At 54.3% G+C, this 14,551-nt stretch overlaps 1 protein-coding gene across 4 annotated transcripts in view; it reads right to left on the bottom strand.

The window, feature by feature from the left end:
- Window positions 1-14,551, bottom strand: part of LOC122372769 (protein PALS1-like) — a 107,807-nt gene that overhangs the window by 2,555 nt on the left and 90,701 nt on the right. For 3 of the 4 annotated variants that reach the window (XM_043350330.1, XM_043350346.1, XM_043350356.1), the window contains 6 exons: window positions 5,918-6,381; window positions 5,216-5,455; window positions 4,557-4,684; window positions 2,443-2,563; window positions 991-1,190; window positions 297-421 (listed from right to left, as the gene is read on the bottom strand). In XM_043350330.1, coding sequence (XP_043206265.1) covers window positions 297-421; window positions 991-1,190; window positions 2,443-2,563; window positions 4,557-4,684; window positions 5,216-5,455; window positions 5,918-6,381 — 1,278 coding nt within the window. The remainder of the gene's footprint in view (window positions 1-296; window positions 422-990; window positions 1,191-2,442; window positions 2,564-4,556; window positions 4,685-5,215; window positions 5,456-5,917; window positions 6,382-14,551) is intronic. The other variant, XM_043350338.1, reaches the window with a different exon arrangement.

Below are 14,551 nucleotides of genomic sequence, written 5' to 3'. Positions count from 1 at the left end.
AGGAAAATGACGTAATGGAAATGAGCAGATGTTTAGTACCGCCACTTAGGCAGTGTTTGTTAAAAGTCTATAGACGCATTCACCAATAAATACGGTCGATTATTGTGATGTTGGCAACTAGCCACTTAGTCCATGAAGGGCCGTACAGTGTCCCACAAATACCAGCTATCGGGAGTTGCCGGGCGTTTCACCCGTATGCTTATGGACGGTATAGAGCGAACACGGCATAGAAGGCACATTTGAGGTCAGAGGAGCACGGGAGCACAGTCGCCAGGAGTATCGTGGAAATCACTCACCATCATTGTACTCTGCATTATACATTTTCCGCTTCTTCTTATTCGTACGCTTAGCACACAGGAACTTATTCTTCTTGCCTTCCTTTCGACTGCTATCTATGATTGATTGTTTGAGTGTTTCCCTCCTGAAAGAGCAGCGTGATGTGATTGATGAATCATAAACATTGTAAACACAAGGGTAAATAAAATGCAATCACAGCAAATCGGTAAAGGATACAAATTATCACCAGCATCTAATATGGGTCATATTTTACAAAATGTATTACATGTACATCGGTTCAATACAAACAGCAAACGTCTGCAACCTTCCCACATTCACACTCCTCCGCGCCCCGCCGACCGTCGCATTGAGTCTGGAACTCTCCGCTGCCATACCCACCTTCCCTACAGGCCCACCAACCACGGCACTCACTGTGTCTGGAAGCTGAGGCTGGGTATCAGCCCGCTGAGCGGCAGGTGCAGTAGGTACTCACTGTGTCTGGATGGGCCCGCTCAGAGGCGGGTCATTACTCACTGTGTCTGGAAGCTGAGGCTGGGTATGAGCCCGCTGAGCGGCAGGTACAGTACTCACTGTGTCTGGATGGGCCCTCTCAGGGGCGGGTCAGTACTCACTGTGTCAGGATGGGCCCGCTCAGGGGCGGGTCAGTACTCACTGTGTCAGGATGGGCCCGCTCAGGGGCGGGTCAGTACTCACTGTGTCTGGAAGCTGAGGCTGGGTATGAGCCCGCTGAGCGGCAGGTCCTCGTCGCCGTCGCGCGTGGCCTGCCACCAGTCGGGGTCCTCCTGGCTGGTCACGTGCAGGATGTCGCCCTTCTGGAACGACATGCCGATCTCGCGGCACGGCATGTAGATGTCGTCCTCCGGGTCATAGTCAAAGTGCGCCTTCACGTGTAACTGGAGGCAGGGGAGGGCGGAGCGGTTAGACGAGGCGACATGCACTACACGCCCCGTAGTTGCTCACTGAATCTAACCATCAGCTGCTGCATGTTTCTCACGCTATAAATGATTCCTCAGAACCAGGAGCAAGTCAACCGAGGGTTCATAATTAATGTGTTTACACCACCAAGAGCACATCTCTCTAACCGGAGGATAATAATTTGATGTTTTAACCCTCGCCCATGTAGGGGGGGGGGTTGGTGCAACCCCCCCCCCTGAGGCTTTTCGGAAATAGTGCAAAAACGGCGGCGCCCAGCGCCGCCAAATTTTGGGTACCTTATGGGGCAAATCTTGCGCATCTTTTGATAAAAAAAAATTTGACCGGGTCATGTCAGGTCACGGAGTTATGACGTCACAAAGGGAACAGCCTCCGGCCGGATTTTCACAAACTGAGTGCCAACGCCCGAGGTTTCCTGCCGGTGGTACGGACATCGGTTGATGGATCGTGATGAAACTTCCCATGCATGTTGGGGCAAGTATTGGCTATCATATGGTATAAGAAACTTGACCGGGTCAGGTCAGGTCACGGAGATATGACGTCACAAGAGGAACAGCGTCTGGTACTATTTTTGAAAAGCGCCCGAACCACTATTTTGCTAATTCTTGTCACCTCAATGGGAATATGCAGCAATATTAGCTTCTATAGGGAGCAAATGGACCTCCCAAATCCAAAAAATACAATCAGATTTCAAAAATTTAAATTTTGATTTTTCAAATTTCTGCCGCCGACTGTGACCTTGCCGACTTCCGGCGCTCCCAACGCGCCATTTTTAGAGCTAGGGAAACGAAATACATACCAAACGATAGAGAATTGATCAAGGAACACGATAGTGAAGGTTTCAAGTCGATATCTCCCACCGTTTTGCCGCAATCGCCGCGGAAAGTTGAAAAACAGTCTATTTTTCCGAAAATTTGACCTTTGACCGGTCAAAAGTAGGTCAAATGTTGACCTACGACCAAAAAATATACCACCAATCGCGAGATCTCGGCGAGAGCAATCCGTTGGGCTTTTCCGCTAATCTCTACGACGCTCCGTTTTCAAACGCCAAGGGGGGGTCGCACCAACCCCCCCCCCTGCATGGGCGAAGGTGGCAGATCGCCGTTTACGGGCGAGGGTTAATCCTAGCCAGCTCAATTGGCCATGCCTGTTAATTGACCAATGAAGAGGGCATTCTGGCCTATCCTCCGTCACAGCCGCGCGGCGCCTTACCACTGCCTGGGGCGGTTTAGTCTTCTCGGGCTCCTCCTGCTCGTCTCTGGGCAGCGCCAGGAACACCAGGCTGCCCGTCATGCCGGCCAGGATGTCGCACACGTCATCCACCGACTTGCCCCTGTCGGAACGAGAGAGTACGTGAGCCCGTGTCACCGCACTGAGTAACAGCGGCGCGACATCACCCGGCACGTCAGGCCACTGCTGACAGCCGCGGCACCCCACAGAGCTGAGTCCCCGCGGGCGAGTGTCCCCGCTCCCCCGACCGGACCGCTCAGGTTGACACTGATGACGGCCAATCCGCGCTGACGAGCAGCTCGCGTCCGGCGAATCACGGTAAATCTCCCCATTGGGAACCATCGGAGAGATCTGCTGGCAGACAGGCAATATGGGGATCGCTGATTGGACTAGTGACCAGCCCATATCGCCAGATTACCAGAGCTCTGATGGTAGATAGAGCCCAATTCCCTCGCTGCATCGCGAGTCTCAGAGATGATTCGGAAGGGAAAACATCCCAGCAGCACCTTGTTGAGAATTAATGACAGTAACTGTGCATTCCTAACGCCGTCATCATTAATGGTATGCACATGAATATGAAGCCTAGTTGCAGAATCAGCAAACATGAAGCGGTCTGCTTTTACATTGTCTCCAGGATATAAGCCGTGGCAGCTTTGCATAGGAAATAATCATCGCCGTGAGTGAGGCGATGCCGAAAATGATGTCGTGTGCTGGCGCTATCCCGATAATAGCAGTCTCTTAGATCATAGATCACACTACAGTCATACAGAAGCTCCTGAACATGGGACTCCGATCTGCCTACGCACATTGGCTCTGCTCCTTCCTTCAGGACCGACACCAACGAGTGAAGATGCCGGATGGCAGCATTAGCACGTGGAGCCCCATAACCTGTGGGGCGCCACAAGGGACCCTAGTGGGACCAGTAGCCTTCCTGGCTATGATAAACGATGCCGCCGTCCAAGACGAAAGGAGGCTTAAATATGTAGATGATTTAACAGTCTTCCAAGCATGCTCTGTGAATCAATTTAATGAAGAATGCACCCTACAGCAAGTAACGGATAAATTGTCGGAATGGGCCAACACGAACAAGATGGTGCTGAATACAGAAAAATGTCAGATTCTTCACTTCTACACAGCCAAAAAGCCTATTATCTTACCGGATATAGACCTTAATGGCAGCAGTATACCAACAACTGACCACGCAAGATTACTTGGGATCACGATATCCGGTGACATGTCCTGGCAGAAACATGTTGATGACATTGTGTCCAAGGGATCCCGAGCCCTCTACATGCTGCATGTAATGAAGAGGTTTCGGCCGCCACAAGAGCAGTTGGTTAAGGTATATACCACATACATAAGGCCACTGCTCGAGTACTGCGCCCCTGTATTCCACGCCGGACTAACTGTTCAACAGGCTCAGAAAATAGAAAAGGTACAAAAACGGGCCGTCAAAATAATCGCCGGATACGATGAAAGCTACCAGGACATCTTACAACGCCTTAACCTGGAAACACTCGCTAATAGAAGACAGACTTTATGTTTAAGACTCGGTAAACAGATGCTCAAGTCGATAGCACATCAAGACTTATTCCCGAAATCGAGAGGCTCGATATCCGGCAGAGAAACGAGAAGTTCTAACACTCTTGAAACGTTTTGCTGTGGTACTCGCCTGAGGAGGTCATGCATTCCACATATGACCTCGCTCATTAACCTGGATATCATGTCGTCCAGATAGAATATGGCCTGTACGCTACTGTTATCGTAATTGCGCCAATGTAGTTGCATTTGTTTATTTGCAGTGCCTCAAAACTGCTGTACTGTTATCACATGCGCTATATGGGCAAATGCTCGCAGCCATGAACTAAATACACCGTATCTCTCTCTCTATCTCTCTCTCTTACGTTTCGTGCACTTCTGCCGCACGACATTGAGATCACTTCACAGAGACAGCAGTTACACATAAAGCCGAGCCACAGGGCACAGACACACAGCTGACAGTCCCACAAACATTAACACTGGCTCCACAAACAAAGATACACAGGGGCTCAGCACACTCCACAACACAGATAACGGTATCCACGCCAGCCACTGACCTCATCTCGATGCCGTTAACCTCGAGAATCTCGTCCCCTGGCCGGAGGAGGCCGGACTTGTCGGCCGCTCCTCCCTTCACGATACGACCGACCAGCACTGAGTCACCCTCGTTCTTCACGGTGGCACCCTGAGGGCGGCGAGGGAAGAGGCAAACGCGTCAGAAAGGTAAGGTTACGGCGCTTTAAGTTGGCATGACAACATGCAAATACGGCGCTTGTAATAGATGTGTGTGCTTTGTTTAGGGAAACAGACCAATGTAGCCAAGCACATGTTGATATATACAACCTACATCTCCCTTGCTGAGCATGAGATAAGATAGACATAAATTCAGTCTGATAAAATCGCCCATCCTTGTTTCCCGCGGGACTTAGCTTCGTGTTTCTGGGTACTGAAGTCTTATGTTAACTTGCTACACATTGCATTCTAAATGCAACATGACAATGATAACTGTAAACCATCCATCAACACTCCTTTTTCCGCGAAAAGTCACTTTCAGTGAAAGCCGCCCGGGCCCCTCTTCTTGACACCTTCTCTACGGACTCCATTCCACCGTCATACAGCCGCCGCTAACCCGGGATGCACAGACAGGGCAGGGGTGGCAATATACCGCTCAGTGGCAGGGCAGGGGCCGTCGCTCAGTCAGTGTGTCGGCCCTTACCAGCGGCTCGTTGGTCTTCTCCAGCCGTATGACGCGTACTCGCGGGTCGGTGTAGTGGTGCACGCGCTCGGCGTAGTCGTCCAGCGCCGGCGCCGGCTCCGGCTCTCCAGAGTCGGCCGGTGAGCCGCGCGCCGCGATCTGGTCGTGCGAGTAGAGCAGGCCCTCCATGTCGAAGCGCGTCAGCAGGTCCACCAGCTCGACGGCCTCGGGGGAGGAGGATTCCTGCAGGACGCCGACCACCTGCCGCGGCGGAGGGGCGGAGAGTGAGCCGCACAGACACAGACACAGAGGCTCAGGGTGGGCCGCAGATTCACAGCGACTGCACACAGGGTGAGCCTCACGGCCACGGACGCAGAGGCACGGGAGGGGCAGAACAGAGCGAGCAGTGGCGATAAAGTCCCAATGACAAATCTATCTACAATTCAAATGCAGTAGGGATTCCCGCTGGGGTTAGAAAAGATCATTGCAGGTCACATGATTCATACGCTGCACAGGTGTGAATATACAGCTGACAAGTACAATGAGATCATTGCGCCATTTAGAAATGAGTCATATCTCTTGAACACCTTTGTCTCATTAGCTCCTCCCATGTCTTATTCGCTTGTCCTTTATCTCACCAATCCCTTCATTATCTCGGGAGCACTTCCCTCGTCTCAGTAGACCCTCCCTTGTCATGCCAGACCGCGCCAACCCGTCGCTCACCTCCTGCGCCACGTCCTGGGCGTTGAAGCAGAGCGCCGACGGCGGGGCGTTGAAGCACCAGATCTCCTGCACCTTGTTGTGCACGGCCAGCACGCGCTGGAACTCTGGCGATGTGAGCAGCGACTGAGCGACGGCCAGCTCCTGCTGCAGGCCGGCGCCGCTCGCCTTCAGCGCCCGCTGGATCTGCTTCAGCGAGGCCAGCAGCTCGGCCAGCTCTGCGGCGGTGGAGGCGGCGGCGGCCGTTAGCCGGGGACGGGGGCCGGCCGCGGCGCCGGCGGCCACCACCTGGGCGCGCTGCCGGCCCGAGTTGAGCCGGTTCACCTGACTCGGCTGCCGGGGACTGGTGGACGGCGCCGCCGCCGGGGAGGCGGTGCCGACCGGGGGGACGCCCACGCCCGACGGGTACAGCTTGTTCAGGATGGTGGTTTCGAGGCTTAGGTTAGACACGTTTAGCTGGGAGTCGTCTGAAAGAAAACAGAAAGAAAACAGAACCGTAAGAACCCAGCAGAGCAGAGATTTGGTGCCAGGAGCAAAACAAAAGCAAAAGCTGGGCGAATCACAAAGCAGGCACCGAATGCAACCGAAAACAGAGGGGCTTGATTACACCATAAGTAAACACAAAAAACATGAACCAAATATAAACAAACAAACATGTGCATGACACCGAAAGGGTAGTGCAATCTTATACTGGGAGATGTCTAAAAATGCCGCGATGGGGATGCGTTTCTTCAGCGTTGTGCAAAGGAAATATAGTCGGTAGTTTCGATTCGAACTAAGGTAACCGTTTACCGTTTAAAACACAGCGAACATAAAACCGTCCTAAATCTATGAAGGTGCTTTACAATGACACCCGTTATGAAACAGCGAGGTTAGGGAAATTTCTGGAACGTCTATTCCAGGTGAAAATGAATGACAAGCAAGTACCCATTGCCGAAAAAGTGAAGTGCAAATGCAACGCTGTGCAATGATTAAAAGCGCATGCGTGAATTAGCTAGCTATAGGACAGAAAAGGTAGGCGCATGGATGGCGAAATGTCGGAAATTTACCAGGAAAATACAGACGGTAGGGATAGGAGGATATTAATGATTACCAATGAAAAGGAACCATTGTTGGCATAACTTATTCTGAGTGGCAGTGTTACTGAAAATTGTTCTTCTGCTCCTTTCATTATTTCCCATCTCATGAGCAAAGGGACGATCCGCTTCACACAAATACAAATAATGTTACCGATCCGCTTCACACAAATACAGATCATGTTACCTTCTTAACAAAATAATAATATCAAACGTCAAAGAACATCAAACATAACCCTCGCCGGCACAGGGGGGTTGATGCAACCCCCCCTAAGGTTTTTCGCGAATAACGCGCGCAAAAAGCGGCCAATCGCAACGAAACTTTCAGTATCCTCGCATTGATCAATTTTACACCTACCCTGAAAATTTCATGACCCTGACCCAAATGACCTTTGACCTGTGACCTCTTTTCCGAGACCATGTTTGGCCCGAATCGCGATTCGAAGTATGTCGGCTCGCATTAGCCGCGCGTTTGCAAGCTTTTCGTGGTTTCAAACGTTCAAACATGTGATTTGATGTTGCTTTTGCTCCCATACATTAGGGTGGGTGTCAAGGTCACCTGAAGGTCAGGTCAGGTCATTGACCTTTGGTGACCTCGGGTGACCTCGGCTCACTTTTTGGAGTTTTACATGTTTCTAGTTTAGTTTTTGAAGCTGAATTCGAATTTAGCAACCATTTGAACATTTGCGAAGTAGTTTTGGTGCCTTCGTAACATGTTACGAGGCTATCAGAGGCGGTTGACACGTATTACGAATACCCGTCACAACCCCCACCGGTTGACCTGACCTGACCTGACCCGACCTGGTCTAAATGCTTAAAGACATCATCTCTGATCAAAACTAGCACGATACTCGTGATCAGCACCCCGGAAAACCACATAGCAGCCACACTTTACGACTTTCTAACAGGTCCCGATTTTCCCGGTTTTCGGGTCATTGACCTGACCTAGAAGGTCACCCGATGACCTAGGACCTTAAAATTGGGTATCATCGGCTTCCTCTCGTGACGGGCAACACGCTCGTTTTTTCCGCGAAGCTCTAGCTCGATCAGGGGCCAAACGCGAGGGGGGGGGGTCGTAACAACCCCCCCCCCCTTGTGCCGTCGAAGGACGCAAAATGGCCTTTGCCGGCGAGGGATAAGGAAGACCAATAAAGACATAACGCCCAAGAGGCCTAAACATCGCTCTCCCACACATAGCGCAAATACAAAAAACCACACAGAAAGACGGGAAAACGTCAGACATTGTCGAAACGTGGGTACCGATAAATACAAGAAATTGACTTCAGGTGGTCTAAATGGAAGAAGTTACAGCAATTATAGTACAAATAATAGACGGGTACAAGGCCAACAGCCCACAACTCCGTCCCGTCAGACAACAGACAGTCGTTAGTAGCAACCATTTCCATATAAATAATAGACCGATTTTATGGGCAATGTATGATTTATATATAAATAATAGACCGATTTTATGGGCAATGTATAATTTATGAAGCAAAAACAAAGCCGAGGTTAAATAACAAAGCCCTTTGCCCATCTTTAATTTCCCTCTCGTAGCCCATCCACCCGCTCTGAGAAACTCAGACCAAGCTGACAGCCGTGGCATTCGTGTACCTAGCAGTCACAGAGTGAGATCGATTCACTGCAGAGAACTGTTACAAGTAGGTATAAATTGTCTTCACCATACACGGACCAGAGTACCTAGCGGCACGCGGAGGATTTGGGTGACAGAGACGTGTCCGAGGTCCCTGGCACCCCTCCGTCTCTCCGGGCGCGGAGAGCAGCACGCCGCTAATTTGTTCCCCAGGGACCCTTCAGACGGCCACTGAGATCGATGGTATGGTAACGATCGTCGCCTACCCGGCCGTGTCCTCCCGGCCGCCGGGGGAGGGACAGCGACCACTGCCCAGTCGGTTACCACCGGAGGAGGGGCAGGACCCAGCCGGTTACTACCGAGACGGACGGGACCCGGTCGGTAACCAGGGGCCAGTGCTCCACGCAGCCACCGACGGCGAGCCTGCGCCCATGCTACCGAGCTGAGGTCGAAGTGAATGTCACGAAGTAGACAAGGAGGCACGCTGCTCGTCCAGTGCCCTGTCCTGTCCGGTGTCCGGTGAGCGTAATAAGCTCCGGAGCAGTGTCCTGCAGTCAGCTCTGCCGAGAGCGGACGAAAAATATTAGGCTAGCCGCGATGGCACAACCTTTCCAAACGTTTTTAAGGCGTCCGTCTTTCCGAATCCAATAGACTCCAGAGAAAAAACTCTGCAGATAATAAAAGAACAGTCACATCATTCCCATCGACCAGTGAGCAGGCAGAAATCAAAGTCGCTCAGTCATCGAATGCTGAACCACGGGCGGCGCGGTAGCTGACGGTCGAAAGGAGCGACCGATGACGGTCCAAAGCCACGACCGATGACGGTCGAAAGACGCGGCCGCCGGCCCGAGGACAGGACGACGGCACTGTCCGCGGCCGACGGAGGCCGGCGAACGGAGAGCCGAGAGCAGGGAGAGGGCAGGAGGTGGCCGGATCGATCACCTCCACTTCGAAGGGCCACTTTTGCACGGCCCGGAGACCGGCGTCGGTTCCCACTCCGCACACCACTCGGCACTCGAGCCTCCTCTCTCCGGATCGTCGAGGTCTCTCAATGTAAAGAGAGCACTTACATTGTTCTCTTTCGTTCTCTATCGACAGGCTATTCTCGTCGCTGAGATTGGTTTACAGTTTTACCCTCTTCCATTCGCTGCGTAGTTTCATTGCAATATTATGCAACCAGGCCCGGTCCATAAAATGTTCTTTCTTTTCATACGACCTCTATTCGCTCCCCACTCGCTTTTCAATCATTTATGTCGCAAAATCTAACCCTGTCAAGTAAGGAGGGGTGGGTGGACGATAAAGGAGAGGAAAGGAAAATCAAGAAGAAGAGGAAAAAGAGGATGAGGGAGAATGTGAGGAAGAGAGAAAGGGAGAGGTTACGGGTGAGCGAAAGGAAAGGGGAGGGGATAGAGAGGGAGAGAGGGAGAGGGAGTGGGAGCGAGTGAAAAAGGAGTGAGAGGGAAATACATGAGTGGAAGAGAGGGGAAGGAAAGGGAGAGAGGAGGGCGAGAGAGGTAGGTAGTGGGAAAGGGAGGGAAGAAGGAAGGCGAGAGAGGTAGAGGTAGAGGTAGAGGTAGAGGTAGAGGTAGAGGTAGAGGTAGAGAGAGAGAGGAGAGAGAGAGAGAGAGAGAGAGAGAGAGAGAGGGAGGGAGAGCTCGGGGTCAATCGATGCTCCTCGACCGGCCGCTTCAGTTGGATGGCCATCGACCCTCCCCCTCCCAGTCCCAGCTCTGCCGGCGTTCGTTCGTTCGGTGCAGGTGAGGCCCGGCCTCTCTCCCCGCGGGAGCCGGCCCAGCCCGGCCGGCCGGCCGCCCGGGCCGCCAGCGCCGGCACGCTCACGACATGGCCTGGGGTGCCGCGCCGAGATGAGCCGATGGCCGCCGCCGCCGCCGCCGCCGCCGCCCGGGAACGTGAGCGGCGGCGGCGGCGGCGGCGAGGCGCGCCCACACAGGTGGGCAGGGCAGCGCCCGTCACTCGGCAATGAGAGCGGACACGGCGCGCGACATACAACTCGGACATATTCTCACCTTCCTCTACTGCAACGATTCGCACTGGATCAATAATCTATCGGATCGAGAATCACATCGTCCCGTGATCGAGAATTTGACCAATATAATAGCGCAGCGTGTACCTAGAACGCAGCTGTCGTCAGTTTGCGAGCTTATTGTTTCAAGACGCACCCACCCATACTGAATGTGAAGTTAAACGTGGAGAGTATAGTGGCTGAACGGTTCTCTCCCACGAGCCCCTGGTCTCCACAGAAACGTATCAGACGGAAGGAGTGGCGCGGATCAACGCTTGAAATAGTGGTAGAACGGAGAGCTCAGGGCACAGGACGGCACAGGTTGGGGCCAGTGTGAGGGTTGGGACGGCTGCAGATATGTTTGGGGTGAATCGTGCCACAGCGAATTGGACGGCTAGAGTAAGCTGTGGCACATCGAAAGCTAAATTGGAGGGGCGGAGCCGGGCGGCCGACCGGCACGTGGAAGGGGGAGGGGGCGGGTGGGGCGCCCCACCCTCCCCAAACACAGATCCCAGGGCCGTCGGTGCCGCTGCCCCGACAGGCCGCCATACAAACAAGAGCCATATTGGCGCCAGGTATCGAAGTGTATGAATTGTAATGCTAGTGGTATTCTTACCGACATCACTTAGGGATTGGGAAGATAGTGCAGAGACAAAACGACACTGTCAGTCGCTTACCTACAGGACAACATAGCAGCGTTTTCACTTCTAGTCTGGACAGCTCAGAGTTTCCGGCGACCAGGCCTGGCGTCGCCACACTTACCTCAGCCGGACTGTGTATGACTGTGCACGATCGCGACACGCCTCCCCGCGACACACGACAGCTCGTCACCCGCCTGCTGACGGCACGCGGCGGCGGACCGGACCGAACCGAACCGGACCGGCGCGGGGGCCGGGAGTCCCTCCACTCGTCCACACAGCACTCGACACCAGCCGCGCCGGCTGCGGCCCGTCCCACGGCGTCAGACCGCAGTCACGCGAAACGTGGCCCGCTGCCGAGAGCTGGCCGTAGACTGGCCGTGCCGCGGCCGCCGCTCGTAGCGGCACACCTGCCGCCACCGCACCGCCCAACGGTCGGACGGTCGGACGGGCGGGACAGGGGCGGCGGCGGGGAGCAGGGGAGATACCCGCCTACCTGTCCACACGGTGCGGGGAGACCCGTGCCCGTGCCGTGCGACAGCCCCGGTGCACGGGTCCGGTCCCAGCACAGCAGTCTAGGGCGCCGGGCAGTGCAGCAGCGGCGGCGCAGTGGGCCATGAACGGGTCATGGCCGCCGCCCGCCCGTCCGAGCGGACGTCCGACATCAATTTCGAACCGCACGGACCGCCGGACAGCGTGAATAGCGGGGTGTCGGCAAACGCCAGCAGCCGTTCATTGTTCATGGAGGCGATATAAGCGACGCAATACCGAGACCAGACCTCCACAAAGGTCCACGAGAAACAAACTCCCGTCAACGGATGCGGCCCAACATAGGGGATAGGAGACTAGCCGTGCCGTCGTAACAATAATGCTGCTCTTCTGTTCTATGGGGTGCACAGCACTCAGCCCAGTGCTCGGGCAGACGCACTCTCGCCATCCTCCACTCGCCCGTTCGATCATCTGCTCTGCTCCGTACGTCACAGCGCTCGCCTTTCGGGGCGAGCACGTCATACTCCTGACATTCTCATCCCTGGGCCCGCCCATCTGCATTGCGCCCGCCGCCTGCCGTCCGCCCGACCGGCCTCCGTTCTCTGCCGGTCAGCCTCCGCCCTCTGCCGTCCATCCACCCCGCCAGCCGCCGCCGCCGCCGCCGCCGCCCGGGCGACCTGCAAGGGTCCGCCGGCCGCCGCCGCCGCCGGCGCGCCGCCGAACAAAGCCACCTGGCCGGCCTGGGGTGGGCGGACCGCTGCGGTATACAGCGGCACTGCGGCGGGCCGGGTCATACGGCGGTGCCACACGGCAGGATTCACGGCCGGAAAAGTCACCGGTCAGAGCCTTTACCCACGGTCGTGACATGGACGCAACAGGGTGGGCATCCGAGACACACCGACCTGACGCTATAAACCGGCCAGCCAATCTCTCCGGGCACGGCAGAAAGGCGCACGGGTGGATAAGCGGACAAGTATTACTGAAAGGTGGTATAGGCGGACAAGAGAATGACAGGCTCACGAGACACGAGCAAAGATCAGGGTCGGTTCAACGGGAACGAGCACGAAAAGGTCAGGTGCGCTGAGCACGGCGCGGCCTAAGGGCAGGTAAGCCTGTCACTAGTACCGCGGCGGGGCAGCGCAGGATTCGGGTCAGCCCGGGCTGCTCCCGCTGATATTGGCTGTGCTGGAACACATCTGTGTCACAAACCGCACATTAACTGCAGAAGCATTACATACAGCCTCACGGCATCGTCCCGCTAGAGCAGCACGCTAGACTGACTCGTCGCACGCTAAGATGGCCCACAAGACCCCAGCGCACACCTTCTCTTTCACAGCAAACGGGCCGACCGGGTCATTCAAGATTCAATCACGGAGCGGACATTCGTGGCCAAATTAGTCACGGTTGAACCGTTTGGTCAGCGGTGACCTTTCTCCAAACGGCTAGCGGCGGCCGTTCGGGGCGCGGAATGAAGACCGATTGGCAGCATGGTTCATTATAAAATTAGGCTACAAAAGGAATGGCAGCCCATTCCAAATAGTCTATCTGTGTTCGGATGTAGGCAGGTATCTATTGGTCTGACCGGAAGTGAGCGACTGCACTGGACCATGGTGAGAATGAGATGAGCAATGAGCAAGTAGCAAAATCCGGGCTTTAGTGCAAAGCAAATCCTTCGTTAGCTGACCGAGCAATATGCATGGAGTGAGTACCAAATGATATAATAGTCCGTCACCACTCGACACAGTATAATCACAAGCCTGCCAGCCAGATACGGTCAGACACCAACACAACGCAGCATCGCAGTGTCCAAAGCGCCACAGCACTCGCCACTCTGCCCCCAGCAGTGCCTAGAGATGCCAGGCTGGTTGTTGCAGTCCATTTGTAAGTGGTGCGATGGTGCCGTGCTAGTGCCTGGCGTTAAATGCAGTGGTGTGACCAAACGCTGGTGTGCCTTGCCTAATTATATGCCGGACTTGTGAGGCGGATTCTCATCCCTCAGCGGTGTGTGCACGGGTCCGTATCAAAGCGTCCAAGACCGCAGCACCCAAAGTACGCAACATCCAAATCCGCAGCGTCCAAAGTACGCAACGTCCAAAATACGTCCAAAATCGGGTTTATAGGGGGCATTCACAAAGTCCAAAACCGAAACATCCAAAACCGCAACGTCCAAAAACGTATCATCCAAAAAACGCAACATCCAAAGACGCAACATCCAAAGTACGTAACCTCCAAAACCACAACGTCCAAGACCACGACATCCAAGGCACGCAACATCCAAAACCAACCTATCCTAACCTAACCTAACCTAACCGAACCTAACCTAACCTAACTTAACCTACTGATTTATGCATACCGGGGATAAGGAAACCTAACCTAACCTAACCTAGCCTAACCTAACCTAACTCAACGGTTTTGGATGTTGCGTACTTTGGATGTTGCGTACTTTGGATGATGCGTCCTTGGATGTTGCGTTTTTGGATGATACGTTTTGGATGTTGCGGTTTTGGATGTTTCGGTTTTGGACGTTGTGAATGCTCCCTATATACCCGATTTTGGACGTATTTTGGACGTTGCGTACTTTGGACGCTGCGGTTTTGGATGTTGCGTACTTTGGATGCTGCGGTTTTGGACGCTTTGATGGTCCCCCGTGTGCACTGTGCACTCCCAGTGACTCAGGCGCAGTGTGCACAGTGCATGGTGCAGGGGCGTGCAGGGAGCGCCGAGCTCGGCCGGTGCAGCCGACTCGCCTGCCCGGGGCGTGAGAAGGCCGCAGGTGTCGCGCGGCGGCATTTAGGCGGTGAGCAGGGGTGAGAAGGGACC

Source organism: Amphibalanus amphitrite, unplaced genomic scaffold (genome assembly GCF_019059575.1).
Source record: "Amphibalanus amphitrite isolate SeventyFive unplaced genomic scaffold, NRLGWU_Aamphi_draft 000037F_arrow, whole genome shotgun sequence".
Classification (NCBI taxonomy): Eukaryota; Metazoa; Arthropoda; class Thecostraca; order Balanomorpha; family Balanidae; genus Amphibalanus; species Amphibalanus amphitrite.
The sequence above is the reverse complement of the archived record's forward strand: the minus strand, read 5'-3'. Positions and strand labels throughout refer to the sequence as shown.